General features: G+C 40.1%; 1 protein-coding gene across 6 annotated transcripts in view; it reads left to right on the top strand.

The window, feature by feature from the left end:
* The window catches only part of FYB2 (FYN binding protein 2), a 130,445-nt gene that overhangs the window by 69,209 nt on the left and 48,206 nt on the right, over window positions 1-13,030 (top strand). For all 6 annotated transcript variants that reach the window (XR_006205977.1, XR_006205976.1, XM_042951744.1 and 3 more), the window contains exons 5-6: window positions 3,219-3,319; window positions 12,994-13,028. Coding sequence is in view for 4 of the 6 variants with exons in the window: in XM_042951744.1 (XP_042807678.1) it covers window positions 3,219-3,319; window positions 12,994-13,028 (136 nt within the window). In the remaining 2 variants the exon portion in view is untranslated. The remainder of the gene's footprint in view (window positions 1-3,218; window positions 3,320-12,993; window positions 13,029-13,030) is intronic.

The raw sequence follows: 13,030 nt of genomic DNA, 5'->3' as shown, positions 1-13,030 counted from the left end.
TCTTTTGTATTTTTTTTTTTTTTTAGTTATTGAATTCTTCATCTCTGACTGATTCTTTTTTAATATTTATTCTCTCTTTGTTGAACTTCTCATTGAGATTATCCTCTCTTAAGTCTAGTGAGTGTCTTTATGACCATTACTTTGAATTCTTTATCAGACATATTGTTTATTTCAGTTTCATTTAGCTCTTTTGCTGTAATTTTGTTCTATTCTTTTATTTGGGACATAGTCCTCTGTCTCTTCATTTTGTCTAACTCTCTGTGTTTGTTTCTCTGCATTAGGGAGGTCAGCTACCTTTCCTGGTCTTAAAAGTAATGGCCTTGTATAGAAGAGGTCCTATTGTGTCCTATAGCACAATTCCTCCTAATTACCAGAACCAGGCACTCCAGGGATGTCTCCTTTGTGGGCTTACTGTGTGCACCTTACTTCTGTGTCTGCATTGTGATTGCCTTCAGACCAGCTGGCTTCAATGACCCGTTTTCTCTGTTGTGAGCACACTGGGCAGTGTTGGTCCTGAGCTATTGTGAGGCCTGTCTGAGGCCGGGGGCGGGAGCTTCTAGGTGGGCAAGGTCAGCCTTCAGACTAGATGTCTGCAATTAGCCTCTCTGCCACAGTTGTAGGCTCACCCAAAAGCAGGGCCCACTTCCTCAACAGCCAGTGCTTGAACTATGGGTGTGCTAGTGTTTAAGATAATCTCCCCTTCTCCCTAGGGCAGGAGTCACTTTGGAGTGATACTGGTTCTGCTGGGGCCACATGCAGGGTATGGCCAGGCAGGAGCTGTTTTGAAGAGACACCTGCTGAAGTGGGTGGGCTGGGTGGGGGGGGGGGGTGTCTGCAGGTGAACACGGAGGTGTGGGGCACGTGTTGCTAGCAAGTTGGAGAGTTTTAGAGCTGGTTCCCGCAAGTATCTGGCCATCTGGAGTGTTTGGGGGAAGAGAAGTGGTGCCCACCACTGCTTTTGTTCCTGGAGAAATCTCCTGAAGATTCCTGCCCTGACAGCACATGTTCTGAGATTAGTAAATAAAACTTAATGTACACCCCAGACACCTTTCATACTGCTGCTTTTGTGTTGTGTCTCAGCCAAGTTATTGAGTGTGCTGGCTCTTTGAGAGGACTCAGTTTCCTTTTACTGCCTTGTTTTCCCACAGTTAAGTCTGCTGGTTTTAAAAGCTCCTGTGGTTAATTAAGCCCCATTGGTTTTCAAAGCCAGATGTTTAGGAGAACTTTTCTTCCAATGCAGACCCCTAGTGCCTGGGGTCAGGTCTGATCCTACTTGTCTGTGCTTGTGGTGTCTCTCTCATTTTTGGTTAGTTTTGCTTGGAATTTTCTTCCCAACTATGTCTCTACCCCCTTATCGTTTTCCATGTGGTTTCTGTACAATTAACCATGGAAGGTGTGTTCTTCCAGTCTTGAGATCATTTTCAGAGTTAGTTCCATAGATGTAGTTGTTATATCACTGTGTCTGTGGGACAAGGTGAGCTAAGGATAATCCTACTCTGCCATCTTTTCTAAATACTCCCCCACCATTGTTTCCTATATCCTACTTCATTACTAGTTCAGTTTCTTTGAATGTTTTGATGTATTTCAGCAAGGATCTACGAGCAGTAAACGTGTGCACTGGTATTCTGAAAAGATCTTTGTTACTCCCTCACTTTTAATGACAACTTAGCTAGAAGATAATTTGATACTGATATCTTTCCTCAGGATACTTATTATCCACAGTCTCCACCACTTACTGTTGCTAGAAAGAAGTCCATCATAAGTCTGCTGCTCCTTGGTAATCTATATTTTCTCTCACCCAGATTTTACATTTTTCTTTTTTTCTTTGACTTACGCTAACTTATTACAAACTGTCTAAGTGTGGATTTATCGTTATTTCTTATTGTTGAAGCTGTTTCAATAGAAGGATTTGTGTCCATTATTAATTTTAGAAGTCTTAGCTATTATCATGGGAATACTGATTCCTTTTCTCCATCCTTTTTCTTTTTCCTTTTCAGAATTCCTAGTCTTTATATTTTGAACCTTCTCATTCTGTCTTCCCCACTGTTAACTTCTCTTAATATTTTCCATCTCTTCATCTCTCAGTGCTATATTCTGAAGGACTTCCTTAGATCTAACTCATTCTCCGGTTCTCTCTTCTGCTGTGTCTGGTCTACTTTTCAACATCTACATTATTTATTTCAACAACTGTATTTATGATTTATATAACTCCTGTCTCCTGTCCCTAAATCTACGTGGTTTTTTTTCCACACTCTTGTTTTTTGTTTTTATCTTTGTTTTTTTGTTCTCTTTTGTTTTTGCCTAATGGCTTTCATTCCTTTGAACATTTAAAACACTTATTTTTAAATCACTCGCATGTCATTCTGTTATTTCTGTCGTTCTATTATATCTGACTGTGGTACCTCATCTCTTTGTGTGGTTTGCATTTTTTTTTTTTTATACTCTAAGCTTGTTTTATGTGGGAATTATTTCCTTTGGAGACCATAGGTGCCTTGGGTTGTGGAAACATCTTTACAGAACGATTTCAGATTTGCCTTACAAGAGAGGGTTGGATTTCGAGCACTATTTTGTCTCTGTGTCTCTCTGAAATACACACCATGCATTTAGAACCCCACTTGTACTTTGTGCTAAGTTTTCAGGTTTTCAGTTTCAAGTTTTCGGTTTCTTAGCTCCTGTGATCAGAGCCAGATACCAAGCTTCCCTGCTGTTCCCTGGGAACCGGCACACATATTTTTTACAATTTGTTTTACAGATGAAATGGCATTTTGTGACTGTGAACTTTATGCTGATAGCTTGGATCTAACATCCCGTTAGTGGAAGCCTGTGTCTGAGACTTAACTTCTGACTCAGAAAGAAAATCCTCGGCCACCCAGTCATTAAGATCTTTCCTTATCGGTCTCAGTTTCCCTTTGCATCTAATTCTCTTTGCATATGATACATCTTTAGTTGTGACTTTCTTTCTCTATATCTGGCCCCTGGAGACTTTATTGATGTCTAGATGAGTTATGTGTTCTTCATATAATTCTCTGTATTGTTACGTTTTTTCAGAATTCCTGTAGGTTGAGAGTAGGGGTGGTGTGCCTTCCATATCTGTTTAAATCACCGTATTTGTCAGGCATATTACTTCTCTAATGAAGAAAAAAAATAGAAAAAGTTTTAAAATGTTTAAAGCAATGTTTTATTTTAAGTAACCTTTTTGTTTCCTCCATGCTTCTCAGTGCTGAATTTGAAGAACCACATAATTATGAGGCAACAATTTCATATCTGAAACACTCTGGCAACTCCATTAACCTGTGCACCGCAAAAGAAATTGCTGATGGTAAGTCTGCTAAGCCAATTAATATTGTAACCCTGTGTGGAATGAAAATGCAGCAAAAGTGGTATTTTCCCTCTAGCTAACTATGAGTTTAAAAATTCACAGCCATGCTGGTCTACCACCTCATTTCCTACCCGCCCCCCCCACCCCTTGTCTGGTCTCTTAAAAATAAATCCATTTGGGCATCACTGCTATCTCACAACTCCTAGTGCTGCCTTCTCTCTACCCTTTCTATTCTCTCCTTCACCAATCTACTCAGATGCCTTGCCTTCTATAGATATGTGGGAGGGAAAATCAAGATAGGGCAATTCATTTTTCTTCCTTCCCCCTCTTATAGAAACTTCCTCTCTCTTCTTCTGGTGTATTTCTTGAACTCCCCTGGTAACTCTGTGTGTGGAGAGCGAGATAACAGACTATGAGAATTAGGTCCCTGTGTTTAGTCTGAATAGCAGCAGAGAATTCATTTAATGGATCTGACCACTGGTTCAGAGCTAAGTCTTCCAGCCTCTGGTGTTGCCGACAAAGCTCAGACCTCTCTAGGAAGAAAGAGACCCTGTCAGGTAAGAAAATGAACAAGCAGGAACTCATAACATTTCTACAAGTTTCTGTGTCTTTGTTCTGCCTATAGGATCAGCCGATTCTCTATAAAAGGCACAAATATTTGTGTCAGAATGAACACTAATATTACTGAACCTATACTGTGGGCCACAGTTCTGTGGTTCTGTGTGTTCTCTGGGCTCTCTGTGTGCATCCTTGCTGATACAGCAGTTTTATTTGCCCACTTTTTGAGACCGGAAACTGAGTACTAGAGATATTGAGTTGTACAGGGTCACACAAGGAATATATGGTAGAACTCTACTGTGAAACAGGCTCAGACTGCCTCTAAGATGCCTGCTCTTCGCACTGTTTTTCCGCTTCTCATTCAAGAATGTTTTTGCTTCCCTGGAGAGAGGGTTAAAGAGAGATCATCTGATTCAGCTTCTTTATTGTATGGAGAAAAGACCCAAGGCTCTGGGAGAAGTCATTTGCCTGAGGATACAGACAGAAGAGGTTTGTGGAGCAGGAGTTGGGATCCCATTGAAATTTCGCTTCCCTCCCCCAGGAAATAAAGGGTTGAAGAACCTCTTTCTGACTCTTCGACTGGGCAAAGGTTCGACTCTTCCATATGGCTTGTAAAATACTAGCCTCAAGAAAAGCAACTCCTTTCCCCTCTCGCCTCCATAAGGCAGGATTGTTCCATTCTTGCAGTGTCTGGGCACCAACATCAGAGTATGGCTTCTCAAATTCTAACATTTAAAATGTGAATCACCTGAGGATCTTGCTTAACATAATCTGGTTTGGTACCTCTGGGGTTGGACCTGAAAGTCTTCATTTCTAACAAGTTCCCTGGTGGTGCTGATGCCGCTGGTCTACAAACCATGCTTTGAATAGAAAGGCCGCGGGCTCCATTTGGACTAAATTCCAACTGCACGCCTTTCTACAAGGGCTCACAGGGCCATTTAGATGCGGCAGTCAGAGCCTATATGTTCTGTCTCTGGATACATAAGACCTTCAGAATGCCCCCCTCCCAAGTAGCTGTCCGAGGTCCTGCTTGGGTCTCGTCCCTAAGTCCCAGGACAGACTGGGCTGCAGAGAGAGCAGCTCATGGGGGGTGGTATAGGTGTGGTTTGGACATGTGCAAGGCCCCTTGTCATGAAGGGTGAAGGTGCATATTGAAAATGAGAAGCTGGAGGCCTGCATTTGATCTCCTCAGGCCACACATGTTCAAGGTGAACCTGCCAGGGGACATCACCTGAGGTACCCACAGAAGGAACCACTAACTCAAGCCTCTATACAGTCTTTCCCTGAGGGTTCTTTGTGTACTTCCCAAAGAGGCAGGTGTTTATGACTGAAAGAGAAAGGGCTCAGAAAATAAGTCACTGATTCAATGGAGAGTAACAGAGCATAGGATAGCAGAAAGGGAGGAAGGTGGGAGACAGGTGAGGGTGGTGAGGGTGTCCCTTGCCAGAGAGAATATCCTGCTGGGAGGTAGGAATAGACAAACCAGGGCTGAAGAAGCTGAGGAACTATAGCCCGGGGTCAAAAGGATCTTGTTACATGTCCCCACCCCTTTCCTTGTTTGTCTTTAAAGAGCCAACCAAGGTGAAGTTACCCTATGGGGGGGGGGGGCGGGGAAGGAAGAGGGGAGGGGAGGAGGAGATGAGCTCTTTTACCTCCACTTGTACTTACTCATTTGACTCTTCCCCCATTTATTTTCCGTTATCTTTATACCGCTTAATGATATTTGAACCTCAGTGTCTTCACCTGTAAAATGGGCATAATATTTCCTTCGTGGAGTTTTTCTGAGACTTGGGTAAAACAAGACATTTGAGGTCAAGTGGAATTGTGCTTCTGGAAAGATGGAGCATATATACTTTTCCCTATTCCCCCTGCTAAGTACAGCTAGAACAGTCAGACAGTATATGTAAAACAACCATAAGAAAACTGGAAGACTCTGAAGATAGAAACAAGAAGGTAGACCCACTGGAGACTGAAGACCCAAGGACGAGTAGGTGGTGAGTTCCTTGTGTTTTCTTCTTGCCTCATTTATCTCAGAGTTGGAGGTGAAGAAGTTGGCAGTCCGGAAACACCAGTGAGCACAAACAGAAAGAGGTCCAGCAAAAGCCTGTTCTGTGTAGCCAAAGGACCAGAAAAGGGGCAACCTAGGAAAAAACAGAACGCCTCAAGACAATAACTGTTCCTCTCCCACCAAACGTCACAGAAAAAACTGTGGCTCCATCCTACCAGCCAATGCTGAATGGGGAGCCTAAGACACCCTCATGAGGCTGCAATACACATCCCAACAGCTCTGCTGAGGTGGTATCAGAGAAAGGTCAGAAGCTGGGACTTCCATCCCTGCCAGGAGTAAAAAACACTTCACCTACAGTGGACGTCCGTGAAGACCACATGGGGAGCTTGTATTCCAGTCTCCCGCCCATCAAGCAATAACAAGGTGCCCTTTCTTTTCCCTCTTGGGATGGTGTTAGAGAAAACCTAGTGGAGAGTCAGGACTTGGACAACTACCCAGCAGTAAGGATGCCAAATGGGGAATAATAGCAAGCACTCCTACCACTCCCAGCCTTATCAGCAGAAGCTGAGTGCGGAACTGGAGTGCCCAGTCCTGCCCAGCAGTCGTGAAGAACCTTTCCCTCATCTGCGTTATCAGGAGGCCAGGAAGTGGGGAACCTAGATGTGTTCCCTCAGCTGACAGAAAAGAGTCACCCCCATTTCTGCCACCAGGAAAAACCAACTAAAATAGAAGCTTCCAATAATACCCAGAGTCTCCTAACATAATACTTAAAATGCCCATGGTGTCAATAGAAAAGTACTCACATCATACCAAGAGCCAGGAGAGTGTAAACTTGAATGAAAAGAGGTTATCAGTAGATGCCAACATTGAGATGACTGAAGTAGTAGAGTATTCTGACAGAGACTTTAAAGCAGTTGTTACAAAAATAGTTCAGTGTTGGGGCACCTGGCTGGCTCAGTCTGTTGAGTGACCCAGTCCTGATTTTGGCTTGGGTCATGATCTCATGGTTTGTGGGATCAAGCCCCACTCCAGGCTCGGTGCTGATAGCGTGGAGCCTGCTTGGGATTCTCTCTCTCTCCCCCTCTTCCTCTGCCCCCCCCCCTTTCTCTCTCTCTCAAGATAAAAAACATTTAAAAAATGCTTCAGTAATTATGAACATGACTGAAACACACACAAAAAATAGTTTTATTTTATTTTTGGAAGAAATGGAATGTCTCTACAAAGAAATGGAAGATGTAAAAAAAAAAAAAAGAAACAGAAATGTTAGAAGTGAAGAATACAATAAAAAAATAAAAAGCTTACTGGATGGGCTCAGCAGCAGAATGAGGAGAATAGAAGAATCCATGAACTTGAAAGAAATGATAGAAAGTATGCAATCTGAACAGCATGGAGAAAAGCGATTGGGGGAGGGGTGATGAACAGAGATTCAAGGACCTGTGGGACTATGACTTAAATTGTAGTACTGGAAAGATTGGGGAAAGGATGCTACTGAAGAAGTACTTGAAGAAATGATAAGTGAAAACTTCCCAAATTTGGTAAAAGGCATAAAAGATTGAAGAAGCCAAGAAAACCCCAAAGAAGATAAACCTAATCGACACAAAAACATAATCAAACTTCTAAAAATAAAAAGTAAACCTCTTGAAAGTAGCAAAGAAATGATATATTACCTATAGGTGGAAAACAATTTGAATGACTGAATTTCTCCTCAGAAACCTTGAAAGCTAGAAGGAAGTGGCACAACATTTTTCAAGTGCCAGAAGAAAAGAACTATCAATCCAGAATCCTATTACCAGTGAAAATATCCTTGAAGATTGAAGGGGAAATCAAGACATTCTCAAATGAAGGAAAACTAAGAAAATTTGTTAGAGCAGACCTATCCTGAAAGAATGGCTAAAGGAAGCTTTCTAAACAGAAAAGAAATGATAAAAGGAAGGATCTTGGACCATCAGTTCAGGAGAAAAAACAATGGAAAAGAATACAAATGTGAGTAAATGTGACACACTTTTCTTCTTTTGAATTTTCTAAATTATGTTTGCTGGTTGAAGCAAAAACTGTTAACATTGTCTGATGTAGTTCTAAATGTATATAAAAGAAATATGTAAGACCATTATAAGGAAAGGGTTAAGGGATGTAAAAGGAAGTAAGGTTTCTATATGTCACATTAACTGATAAAATGTCCACACCAGTAGACTGTGATAAGTTATGTGTACATATAGTGTAATCCATAGAACAACCACTAAAACAGGTATATAGTGACATATAATTTAAAAAACACTACAGATAAAAAATAATTCAAAAAAAATGCTCAAGTAACCCATAAGAAAACAGGAAATCTCAGAAGAGCAAAAAACAGAATAAACAAAAAATAAAAAATAAAAGGCTGAGTTAAGCCCTAACATATCAATGATTGCATTAGTTACATTAAATGTAAATTGTCTAAATATGCCAATGAAAAGAAAGGGATTGGCAGATGTAAATTTAATCCAAGAATGTAGGTATGGCTATATTAATAACAGATAAAGTAAACTTCAGAGCACAGAAAATTATGAGAGATTCAGAAGGATGTTATGTAATAAGAAAAGGGTCAATCCATCAAGAAGACAGAACAATCCTAAATGTGTGTTCACCGAGCTCCAGAGCTGTAATATATGTGAAGCAGAAACCAAAAGAAGAAATAGACAAATAGGCTCATAGTTTGAGACTTTAACACCCCTCTCTCCACATTGACAGAACACCTACTCAGAAAATCATTAAGGATACAGAAGAATTCAGCCACACCATCAAGCAACAAGATCTAACTGATATCTATAGAATGCACAACAGGAGCAGAATACATATACTTTCAAGCACCCATAAACATATACAAAGATAGACTATATTCTGGCCATAAAACAAATCTCAACACATTTTGAAAACTTGAAATCATAGTGTATTTTCACAGTGTAATCAAACTGGAAATCAGTAACCAAAAGATAACAGAAAACTCTCTAAACACTTAGAACCAAAATCACACCTAAGTAATCCATGGGTCAGAAAGTTTCAAGGGTAACCAAAATATATATTGAACTTAATGAAAATGAAAATATATAAAAATCTGTGGGACATAGCCTAAGGAATGCAGAGGAGAAATTAATAGCACTAAATGTTTACACTAAAAAATAGGAAAATCTTTAAATCTAAGATCTTAACACAGAAAAAGAGAAAAATAAATCTAAAGCAAGGGGAATGAACAAAAGAAAGATTAAGAACAGAAATAAATGAAATTGAAAACAGAAAAGCAGTAGAGAAAATCAATGAAAGCAAAAGCTTGTTCCTTGAAAAGATCAATAAAATTGACAAATGTCTAGCAAGAGTAACAAAGAAACAGAGAAAGAAGACACAAATGAACGATATCAAGAATGAAACAGAGATACCATAACAAACCCTGCAGACATCAAAAGGGCAATAAGGATATTATGAACAATTCTACACGTCTAAAGTTGACAACTTGAAGAAGGAACAGTTCTACAAAAAGCTTACAGTACCTCAAGTAACCTAGTATAAATCATTTGAATAGCCCTGTGACTGCTAAGGACATTGAATCCATAATTTTAAAACTCCCCCCAAAAAGCTATAACACTGTGTCAACAATACTTGAATTAAAATTTTTAAATAAATAAATTGGTAAGTAAAAAACTAAATTCCCAAAAAAAGGCTATCTCAAAGTCTAGGGACTTTTCACTGGAAAATTCTGTCAAATGTTTAAAAATGAATTAACACCAATTCTACACAGTGTTTCCAAGAAAAATGGAAGAGGAGGAAACACTTGCTGATTCATTTTAAGAAGCTGATGTTACCCTGATACCAGACCTAGACAGAGACCACAAGAATAATACTGCAGATTAACAACTTTTGTGAGTATAGTCAGAAAAATCCTTAGCAAAATATTAGAAAATAGAATTCAGCAAGATATAAAATAGAATTATACCATAATCAAATGCTGTTTATTTCAGGGATAAAGCTGGTTCAGTATTCAAAAATTAATGAAATCCTTATTGACAGCCTAAAGAAGAAAAATCACAATGATCTCAATCTGTGCAAAAAAAGCATTTGACTGATTCAACACCCATTATGATAACTTTTTCCTCAGAAAAACAGGAATAGAGAGGAACTTCCTCAACTTGAAAAAAAGCGTTTGCAAAAAAGCCTACAGCTAACATGATGCTTAATGGAGAGGTGCTGAATACTTTCCCCCTGAGATTGGCAACAAGGCAAGGATGTCCACTCTTAACCGCACCTATTCAACATTTGCTAGAAGTTCTAGCCAATGCAATAAGTCAAGAAAAGGAAATGAATGGTATACAAATCAAAGAATTAAACTGTCTTTATTTGCAGATCACAGGATTGTCTAGGTAGAAAATCCCAAGGAATTTCCCAAAAAAAAAAAAAAATTCTTAGAACTGGTAAATGAATTCAATAAGGTTACGGGATACAAAATGGACATTTAAAAAATCCTATTTCTATATCCTAGCAATGGGCACAATAAAATCAGAAAATTTCATAACATTTACAATTTCTCAAGGAAGAGAAATACTTAGACTTAAATCTAACAAGATGTTACAAGACCATCCCCTCTGGGGTGCATAGCTTAACACATAGTTCCAAGCCTTTCTGAGGCTTTGCCCTTTTGTATAGAACTGGGGTAAGCAGGGGTTAAGCTTTTCTAGAAGCTCTGCAGAATTGTCCTCAGAGGTCATTTAGACCAGCCATTCAGACTGTGCTTCCTGAGGAGTACTAGAAACCCTTGAGGATAACATTAATAAGAGTTCTACCCATCATTGTGGGTGATATTCGATTTAAAGGAATGAATCATGGCTGGAAGGAAGTTTGAAAGCCATTTGCTAACTGAATGACCTTGGGAAAGTAATGTCACTCTCTGGGCATCTGCTTCCTCATTAGTGAAATGTATCACTGGTGATCGCTGTACGAATTAAGTGAAATCACGCATTTACACATTTAGCTTAGTGCCTGCTATCTGTAAGTGCAAAAACTATTAGCCACTGCTGCTTCTTGTTTCTGTATATTATTAGTAATAGTGCTCTCACCTCCTGGTTTTCCAAGGCCACACAGAGAGTTAGCACGTGGAGAAAAAGCCAAAGGCTGTGGTCATTTTATGGTACGGGCCGTTGGAGGCTGCCAAAGACCATCTTCTGATAGGTTCCTTTTTCCCCAGCTGGGATAAAGATCTTCAGTGGAGACAGAGGGCTCCAATGCTGCGGGCTGCATCTTCCTGTTATGTCCTAGTCCCTTCCTAACCCCTCGGGGTACGGTCCTTTGTCCTTTATATTCCTACCTTAGGAGCAAGTTGCGATGGCAAAACTTATCATTGGGGCACCTCCACTGTGTTAAAGAGCATCGTCAGATTATGAACGCATCATTTACTCCGTGTGTACTTTTGTGTCCTAGCCTTGGCAAGTAAGATTCCTCTGAGCCTCGGTTTCCCCATCTCTAAGACAGAATAATAATATCTCCCCTCTCCCCAGGTGGCAACGAGAAGCAAGAAGATGATGATTTATTAATTCTTTGAAAAGCAAAAAATAATAAGTTAGGGGAGGGAAATTATCATTTTTAAAATTGGAAAAGCCATACTTGGAATGGGCATGGAGTAAATTACATCATAAGCAAATATGATTGTAATGTATTAATGGCTAAACAAAGGTTTTAAAGCAAGCAATAGCAAGGTGTAATACCTTTTGATTCACAAATCAGTAAAAAGTAAAAGCGTACAGTTACGTTGAAGCACATAGTATTAATCATATGTAGAGAATCTTGGGTCTTTGTTCAGTAGTCACTGGTAGGCAATCCCTAAAGAAAGCCTAGGATTTCATTTCCTTTATCAATGGACTACCTGTGTACAATAATGATGGCTTAGAAATGCAACATATTGTTTGGTCAGTTTTTTAAACAAAATCTTTAGGACCCTAGCAGCAAGAAAGAAAAGAAAAACAGGGAGAGCCCTACCTATTATGCCCATATATTCATTAGCAGTAAGGAAAAAACTTTTATAGATGACATTTCAAGAAAGAAAATTCAAATAAGCAAATTTATCAAAAAAAAAAACCCATCACTTTTTATACAATGTCTGGTGCTCTGCTAAGTATGTTCCATTTCTTACATCATCTCCTTTAACCTCCCCATTAACTGTGTAAGGAGGTTTCCCATTGACTACCTTTCTCAAATGAGCACACTGAGACTCAAGAAAATGAAGGAATTTGTCTGCAATCCCATAGATGGGAAGTGGCAGGACTGGGCTCTGAACCCACATTCTTGCCACTCCTTGGCGTTTGCTAATCATTAAGGTTGGGATCCCATCACTCAATACGTTCCACAGAACTCTCAGAAACAATCGAAAGGAATTCCAACCTTAGCTGGTGGCCAGTCTCCTCTTTTCAAGAGGTGCTAAGGAAGGGTGCCTGGGTGGCGCAATCAGTTAAGTGTCCTACTTCAGCTCGGGTCATGATCTCGTAGTTAGTGAGATGGAGCCCTGCATGGGGCTCTGCTCTGACTGGAGCCTGCTTCAGATTCTGTGTCTCCCTCTCTCTCTCTGCCCCTACCCTGCCTGTGCCCGTCCATCCTCCCTTCCCTCCCCCCCCCAAAAAATAAACAATAAAAAAAAAGATACTAAGGAAACAAAACAGTCATAGAGTAAAACACTTATAACTGTGCTATGGAGTTCATTTTGTTGAAGTTAGATTTAGGCTTTTTTTTGGGGGGGGGTACCTTTTTTCCCTCCCCTTCCAAGTTCCCCTTCTTATGGCTACCACGAAATTTCAGTGCTCTCTCCTAAGCTTTGGGTGCACATCTGTTTACCAAAACAGGACACTGAAAATTGTTTGAAGTGTTTTCACTGACTCTATATTCCATCCTGGAAATCCCCACAGAGATTAAAGCCCTGATCAGTGACCCAAGAGTTTCCCAAACCGCGTAGACAAAGCCTCACACAGATCCGCGTTCTGAAGGCTGAGAAAACTGAACTCTGCAGTCTTGCGTAATCGCTTGAATCCTGGGTGCTGTACGGAATGGGTGAATACACTGCCTTTGATACAATTTTTTTTCGTATTTATTTTAGCAACTTACGAAGTCGAAATTGAAGAACTGCGAAAGGT

This window comes from Panthera leo, chromosome C1 (genome assembly GCF_018350215.1).
Source record: "Panthera leo isolate Ple1 chromosome C1, P.leo_Ple1_pat1.1, whole genome shotgun sequence".
NCBI lineage: Eukaryota > Metazoa > Chordata > Mammalia > Carnivora > Felidae > Panthera > Panthera leo.
Note: the sequence above shows the minus strand (reverse complement) of the source record. Positions and strands in the feature narration are given on the sequence as shown.